General features: G+C 39.7%; 1 protein-coding gene across 3 annotated transcripts in view; it reads right to left on the reverse strand.

Moving 5' to 3' along the window:
* Positions 1 to 6: 6 nt before the first annotated feature.
* The window catches only part of pgfb (placental growth factor b), a 14,944-nt gene continuing 6,305 nt past the window's right edge, over positions 7 to 8,645 (reverse strand). Inside the window, exons 1-7 of one of the 3 annotated variants that reach the window (XR_013801107.1) lie at positions 6,640 to 7,195; positions 3,142 to 3,178; positions 1,782 to 1,978; positions 1,599 to 1,674; positions 1,301 to 1,330; positions 1,125 to 1,193; positions 7 to 1,035 (exon numbers count right to left, since the gene is read on the reverse strand). Coding sequence is in view for 2 of the 3 variants with exons in the window: in XM_079641564.1 (XP_079497690.1) it covers positions 1,014 to 1,035; positions 1,125 to 1,193; positions 1,301 to 1,330; positions 1,595 to 1,674; positions 1,782 to 1,978; positions 3,142 to 3,178; positions 6,640 to 6,732 (528 nt within the window). In the remaining variant the exon portion in view is untranslated. Of the gene's footprint in view, positions 1,036 to 1,124; positions 1,194 to 1,300; positions 1,331 to 1,594; positions 1,675 to 1,781; positions 1,979 to 3,141; positions 3,179 to 6,639; positions 7,196 to 8,645 lie in introns of those variants that run through there. The other 2 variants (XM_079641564.1, XM_079641565.1) reach the window with 2 other exon arrangements.

Genomic DNA, 8,645 nt, shown 5'->3' on the forward strand with positions numbered 1-8,645 from the left:
CAAACCGACAATCATAACAATTTAATTACAAAATAAATATTTCAATGAGATAAAAATACTCACACAGTAGAAATGTTACTTTGTACATTTTCATATAGATGTTCTTTGTGTAGGTAAGTACATAAACAAAAAATACAAAAGGACATTGTTTTACATCGTTTTACATACTTCAATTGATCTCTTCCTGACTACAGTGATTGTAAATATAAGGCCTAGGTGCAGCACCAAAGCTGTTTTGGGCTCCACCATGCCAAATTAATGTAAAGCCAATGTGGGGAGCATCAACATTGACTTTTCCAAAAACTAATTTTCAGATTTTTGCCCCCATCCTGTTTGTATGTAATATGCTCTAGCTTTTCTACATTCTTGTTCACAGATATGGTCATAACAGTAGTCCAAAATAAATGACATCTTTTAATTGAACAACATTAAATGATTTTGCAGGAAAAAATATAGAAAAAAACACTGTTTCAATAAACACTAGAGGGAGACATTTCATTATGTCCTGTACAAAGCAGCTTCACAGTCCAACATAATATGCTGCTATGACAAGTCAAGGCGTCATGGATAATGTTTGAACCAAAGACGGTTGATTTTTTTTTTTTTTCAAATTATACTCAGCTGTATCATCAATAAATATAGAATCAAAACAAATGTAACCAACTTCAAATACCAAAGAAAGGACCAAATTACAATAACGGGTACAGTCATAACTAGTGTAAAATAAAAGATTGTCTGTTTGGTTCTACATTGCACTGGCTCCCAGGGATGTCCATTGTGTCCGTTGTGTAACAGCAGTGATTCCACCAATCAAAACACACTTCTGACTGAAGCTTGTCATTAAAACACTCGGGCCATCGTCAGGATGGCATGTCAGCAAAATAACCCAGCTGTTAGAGTCTCTGGCTGCAGACACAGTATCGATAGATAAGCGAGGGAGACTCTTGATGTTGATACTGGGTTAGAAATAAATAGCGAGCCACACCGCAAATGGGGTTGGGTCGCCACTGCAGTTACCTGCGAGGGTTCTGGCAACTGAAAAAAACACAAGAAAGAATAAGGCATTTTTATTGCAATTCATTTAAAGTTAGGGGTTGTATGAATCTATTTGAATGCGCCATCACCTGTCACACTCTTTTGGTTTTGGTTTTTGTTTCTCTTTTCTCTTCCTTCCTCGTCCTCGTTGTCTTTTCCTGCAATGTGAACAAAAATTACCACCAAGCCTTCATTCTCTCAAATGGAAAACTATTATTCTTTTAAAAAATCTAGAAATTCTGTAGGAAATTATTCATGTTCTTACCTTTCAACTTTCACAATAGGTTTCTTGACTCTGAAAACAAATCAATAAATTTGAAAGAACAGCCACCTACAATTCTTTGATAATTATTGTTAGTATTAAAAACCTTGTCTCCTAGAAATTACATTTAAGTGTGCTACTTATATACAACACAAATATGTTTTGTTGTAAACATAAAGTAACTGATATGGCACTACTTTGCTGTTGTCAATTAGCAGAATGTAATTTCTAGAAGACAGGGTAAGTGTTCGTGTACTTATATATATTTATGTCAAAAATAATGACTTGTTTTCTTACCTACATTCACATGTCTGATGCTCCACAAACGTCATCTCAACATATTCTTGACCGGGCTCTGATGGCCTGATTTTCAACAGCTGAAGGATAAAATCATTTAAGATTACCAAAAGAAGCAAACATCTTTCCTACAGTAATGGACGTTTAAGAATAATGATTACATAGCACCATGCCCTGCTTGTATTACCTGCATTGTGACGTTTGTGGTGAGGGTGGCATGGCACTCCAGGTTTTCATCCCCGCAGCAACCTGCACACCTCACAAGCGGCACACAGGCGGGGCTGTAGATGTGCTCCACCTCTGTCGGGTACTCTTGCACCACCTCCACCAGCTTCTCAATGGTCCGGCAGAAGCTGCGACCCCACACTTCTTGGAACATCAACACTATGGATGAGAGTGGGAGGCTGAGCATCAACCATTTTACTGTTACAAAGACATCAGCTTGTGTCCTTTCTTGCCTCAAGAGACACATTATTTATATTGTCTGTCCATATTTCTTGCTTCTGTTCACAGTGCACACCAAACTGCACTGTTACACAAACAGTATCAGTAATTAACTTAGTAATCCAACAATGGCAACCTTATACATGCACACCGAAACATAAAACCAGTTGCAATGCGCCAGTGTATATCCTGTTTTCATTTTGAAGTCAAAATGTTTGTGTAATGCACAGTACGCTTTCCTGTGGGAGTATATGTGTGAAAGTGTCCCAGTTGCGCAGTCTGGTGGATGGGGGGAACAGGGATGACTACGACCGAACAAACAGAGAAGCAAGAGAAAACAAACATTGGAAACACGGTCATGAACAGAACCCGGCTGGATCTGGAGCTGGGCCGCCCTGCAGGCACCTCAGGGACGGCAGTGAACCTCGGGGTCACCCAATGGAGCCTGGCACCACAACAGCTGTTTACAAAAGCAGACAGTCTGGGAGGAGACGGCTGGAGAAGCATGTACGGCAGGAAGAGGAGGCCACAAACTATAATGTTGTACAGCGCAAAAGGCCATGTTACTTGCCAATTGCAGCTGATATTTGCCATTTTATTGCCACAAATGTTCTGCCTAGTCCTCTGGCTGCAGTTCTTACAGTCAGTGTATTTTTCAATGAGCTACATTCATTTATAGTGATGCGAGGAAGGAAGTGAATATGAGAAGGTAAGCAGTGGAGCAATCCCTGCTCGTCCCAACATGTCCTACGATTCTCTAAATTCAGTAAATATAGGTATTATTTCCAAGCTGACATCCATCCGTTTGGTTTGCATCAGGCTATTGTTCCTTCTCCGTCTGCTTTACAAATATGGTTTGACAAAACAGTTTACTGTAAGAACTCATGTTAGCACAGGAAGAGCTGAAAGAGCCTATCAGTGCCCAAGTCTGCTTAATCTGGTATAATGTAATGCATACATTGAAGGGATTTTACCTGTTTACAAGATTACAAATGAACAAAACATTTATTGATTTTATGGACTTGAATCTCTTGCTGTAGAATATTGCATTAAAAAAGCACCCCAACAAATATTACAGAAAGAAAACTAGGAGACATTCTTACCTTCAGTAGTATTGTGTATGACGGGCTGGGGAAGACTCTGCAAAACAGAAACGAATGTTGGTTATTCATTCAGGTTTGCTGTGTCTCAATTGTATAGTGTTACTGTTTACAACCTTATTCTTGAAAATGCAATACATACAAAATATCATGGACATAAAAACACCAAAGTCTGCAGGCTGCAGTGTCATCAATACCAGACACTCAACTATCTTTATTCTCTAGTGGTTAAAGCTGGAACTGCAGTGAAAGACAGGAGATGATCGCACACCCTTTGTTCCCCCCTGCAGGGGAAAGGCCTTTCTGACAGGCAGCAAATCCAGTCTCTCATATATATCACGTTCCTCTGTGTGCCCAACTGTTTGGGTTCAAAACCTGTTTCCTGTGGTGTAAGATTCATCTCTCTATTTATTTTCCCATTGATGGTTTCCCCCTCCGTCTTAATTTTTCCCATCATCCCATGATAAACAGAGTGCATTTCTCATTGGCCTGGGAAAACACAAAACCTCTGGTTGACTCCATCGCAGGAAGGGAAACGTACGTCGCATAAAATACCCTCCAGCAGAAGAGCCGGCGACAGACAACCTGCTTCCGCAATCTGTCCTCATCAATGCTGCTGCGTTTGAGTTTTCGTATAACACACGCACGCACGCACACACACACACACACACACACACACACACACACACACACACACACACACACACACACACACACACACACACACACACACACACACACACACACACACACACACACACACACACACACACACACACACACACACACACACACACACACACACACACACACACACACACACACACACACACACACACACACACACACACACACACACACACCTGATGACATTTATACTGTTACACTGTCTGCTCTGATTAAATGACAATGTGACATATAACAACACACAGACAGACAAGGAACTTCCCACATGATTCCAACAATTCTGATTACTGTAATGAGGAATGTCCTACTTTGACGATGATGATGATGATGATGAGGATGATAATGATGATGCATTGCCACCATTTGACACTCACAGTAAACCTTTCTGAGGCTGTGGTGAATCTGTGACAATAGATAAGTGGCAGGAAAGGCTTCATATTTGGGACGCATCTGTCCTCTCTGCAACAGAACGCACTTTACAAAAGACTTCAGACCAGCTTCCAGTAAAACCACTTCAGTCCTCCCTGTTTATTTCAAAGTGGCTGGTTGTCTGGCTAAAATGTACAGCTGTTCCTGTGACAGAAGAGCATGTTCTCTATAGAGTGGTGTTCATCGAACTGTGTCGGCTTTACAACAACACCACAGGATATAGGCTCAGCTAGCCGAGTCAGCTTCATTCGCAGCATGGGAAAGTCACAGTTCAGTTCAAGTTATTGTTAAAAAGTCACTTCCACTCCCGCGGGCATTGATTATTTTTTTCACCCTCTCTGCCAAACTTATAAAATAAATCCTTTTCTAGTGTTAACTTGAATTTGATTTGTACTCTCTTTTTTTTGTATTGCTGCACATCACAAGGGCTTCTTGGCTCTTGCTCCTGAGTTGCCGTTCAGAATGTGGCGAGGTCGGGAGGATTTTCTGACCTCGGTCATGGGTTAAGACCGTTAAGACTCAACATGGTGAGGAAGCATCTTTGGCACCTTCTGCGGTTCAGAAGAGAGGAGTGATCTGCCCATAAGAAGCTGCCAGATTATAAAAGGCTGCATGAAGATCCTCACGTAGCCATTCCTACCTCTTCATGCACTTACAGTAATTATTGTTTGTGATTTATGGTGACTGTGAGGTAATTTAGCTCTGGTGGGAAGGGAGAACCACTTTACATCAATAACTGTGTATAAAGTTGTCTAATAAATCTCATAATCAGCATTGCTTTCTAAGTAGGTCTCAATGTTTGTTTCACTTCATTTCATGATGACCTCTGTTAAGGAGTTTTTGCATAACATTGCTGTTTGTCATTTCATTTATTATTTTCATAATTTAGGTGTTAAGTGCTATGAGACCTCTGATTAATGGGAATACAAACACAATTAGCCTGACCTGACTATAAACTCTCCCACACTGGGTTTTATTATGATATACCTCTACTCTGCATGAAGAACATCTGGGACTTGGGAAATACAAAGATCTGCTTTAAAGTGATTACAAAAATGTACATTTCATCCTAAAATAAGACAACAAAAAAGGAATGGATTCATTTGTATCCTTACAGAAGACGAAACATATCCCACTGCGCTAAGTTTTGCAGGCTTGATTTCCTTACCAAGTCTATTGTTATATAGCTTTATTCTATTATTAGAATAAACAATAAGGGTTGGGCAGGGTTTTAGCCAGAAGGCCCTTGCTCAAAGTTTATGTTCTCTCTTTTACAGCAGAGATTATACTTTTCACACAGACTCAGGGTGTATGGGGTGGATCAGAGGATAAGGTTCATTTCAACTGGGTTTTACATTTTGAACGAATAAGCAAAGTCAGGTATAGTATGTTAGCATGGTTTGGTATTCTCTGTGTACATTTAACATCTAAACTGGCTTAGCATGTGGTGTATACACAGTCTGACATGACGGTGAGTAGAGAAATGAGTCCCTCCAGTCAATATATGAGCAGTCTGTTCTCAGGCGAGCACAGAGAATATCGCTTACTTTTTGGCAGACGATTACCCTAATGATAAAAAACTCATTTGTGCCTACCTCAGTAAACATTGTTTAACATTTTTGCTTTTGCTTCATTTGATAGTGATTGTGAAATACATTGATGATATAAGGAGGGATTGTGCAATAAGTTGCTTGTTATATCACTGGTTGTGTAATATGTGCAATAATAATATTCACAATTGTAATGTACTTTATGAGTTGCTTTCATTGTGTTGTGGTATTTTTGATCAGGCACAGCGCGCCTAGCAGTTAATGGTTTGGTGTCTTGCTCAAGGAGTATATTGTATTGTATCGTAAATCAATAAACAGTATATTTACAACGAAAAGTCTTGAGAAAACGCTACAGTAAGCACAGACAAAAACTAACAATTACTTTAATTTTCAGTTGGTGGGTTATATAACTGAGGGATCATTTAGTTTAAAATTAAATATGAGTATAATAATAACTAGACCCTCCAGAAAAACGCGGGCAAAAATCCTTGATTATGCGATTAAAGATGCGGGGTTTTTATGTGATTTTATGCGGTGAAATTGCGGGAAGTTGCGAAATATGCGGAAAGTTGCGAAATATGCTAAATATGCGGGGGAAAAGAATAACCATTTTTTTAAATATTGGGCTGTCTTATTTATTCTCTATCACACACAACCTGCCACTAACGTTAAACCCCTTTACTATTCAATTAAACACATTCAATGTTTATGTATTGTAAAAGCAATTGGGCTATTTTAATCAACCCCCCCCCCACACACACACACTTCTCCGCCTCATTCTGTTTTCCTTTACTCGTTCGTTATCTGACCAGCTTCAATCTTGTAGGCTACTCACTTCGTTTCTTGTAGCCCTCGAAAGGGTTTTGGAGGTTGATCCCTCGGTGAACGTGAGTTGAATGGCTTTCTTGTCCGCAGCAGCAGAAAGCATTTTCGAATGTTTGAATGAATCAAAGTGGGTCGCCACCGTCGATTTTCTCTTATGCTCCAACACACAGTTGCACGGGGTGCAGAATAGTTTCCCCCCACTTTTTGCCCGGTCTTTAGTAGAAATGTTCGTTGGTAAATGAGCTCTATACAGTGTTGTTTACATTCTGTGATGCGCGAGCTGATGACGTCACGTCAAGACGAGTTAACTTTTTTTTCTTCTCAACTTTGTGTGGAAAAATGCGGGGATTATGCGGCTTTTTGATAAATATGCGGCCTTTTAAAAATCTGCGCCATTTTGCTGATTATGCGGTAAATTCTGCGATCGAAGAATCGCGTTTTTCTGGAGGGTCTAAATAACAATAATATTAACCATTAGTAATATATTTTTGCAATTCATAATATGACAAGGCAATCGCGTATTGCCTATATCTAGATGTCATTGTCTCATATTTTCAGTAAAAGCTATGCCAGTAGCCGTTCTCATTGGATAATTAACATGTTGGTATACGTAATCAGTGTCATGATCCCCCAGCCCACTGTGGTCTCAGAGATGTACAAGTTGTTTTCAGCCTTTAACATCTGCTTCTCAGAGACCTGCTGCTAAGCTGCACAGTGTATTCTGTGCCCAGATTGTGTTGCAGAGTGAGGGGCAGTTATTTTTCAGCAAGAGAGGTCAGATTAAATCATCTATTGCAGTGTGTAATTATTGCAAAGCCGCTTTAAAATATCCTATGCTTTTGGAGTCTCTAGTGAAAGTTTGTAAGCTGCTGGCTGGGAGTTTGCTCCGTCCCTGGGTCAGATCAGAGGACCTGTTGTGTCCCTGGGCTCCGGCTGTCAGGCCACAGAGGCTCCGGGCCTCATTACTCTCCACTCCCACACAGCTGAACTGCGTCATCTTTAACCTCTTTGCTTAACTCCATCTGTCAGAGGAAGGGCAACATGCGTAGGGAGCAAAAACAAAACATGATGGGGATCCAGAATAATGGTCATGAAAGATTTTTCAAAACTAAGGTTCAAGCTGGGGAGGGGGGAGTGAAGTTCCACAGCAGGTACTCTGGACACTAGCCAAAAAGATCTGGATAGCAGCCAGCATACTTCACAGTTTGTTTCCTAAAGAAAACAGAGACGACTTACAGATGAAGTAGAAACTAAATCTAAATCAAATGCACATTTGAGTCTTTGCCATTTTCGCCTTAAAAGATGGGACACTGCAATAAAACATTACGCAGAACTGGATTAAGTCATCCAAGATTCTCTCTTTCATTGGATTCCAAAACAAGAACAGTATAGATGAGCATTGTTTTCTTTCAAAGAACATTTAAAATGAAGGGTATTCTAAGCAGCCAGAGTATTTCGAGGTAATGGAGAATTGATTGTTTTATCGCATTAAAAAATAAATGTTAAAGTGGATTCAAGATTAAATATTAAACATTGAAAGGCTTTATTGTTATATGGACAGTAGCTAAAGTGCAGAAATGGTAATGAAAGTCACAGGGTCCTCCAACGTTGCAACATAGTTATTATGGATAATTATTAAAATATGCTAATTTAGGTTTGACATCGTGATGCTTGCTGGGAAATAACTCTTGTGGCTGAAACAATGTCCAAATGTTTAGACTGTGGTGTATTTCCATCCAATAAAACCGACAATGTTCGTATAGAAGTTCTTTCACAGTTTGCACCTTTCAGCTGAAAGCAGCTTATACAAGAACTTCACCATATTTGGTGTACTTTGTGGAAAAGTGGGATTACAGTTCCAAATCCTTAGTAATAGAGAAAATGGACACAAATGGTTAAGGGGTATTACAAAGGTGTAAACTGACGCTATTTCATCTGTGTATTAGTGAGTGATTATATATTTGTAGTCCTCTAACAAGTCTCCTACAACATTTGCGAGAAACAAAAAAAGTTTGA

Source organism: Notothenia rossii, assembly GCF_949606895.1.
Source record: "Notothenia rossii genome assembly, chromosome: 7".
Lineage (NCBI taxonomy): Eukaryota > Metazoa > Chordata > Actinopteri > Perciformes > Nototheniidae > Notothenia > Notothenia rossii.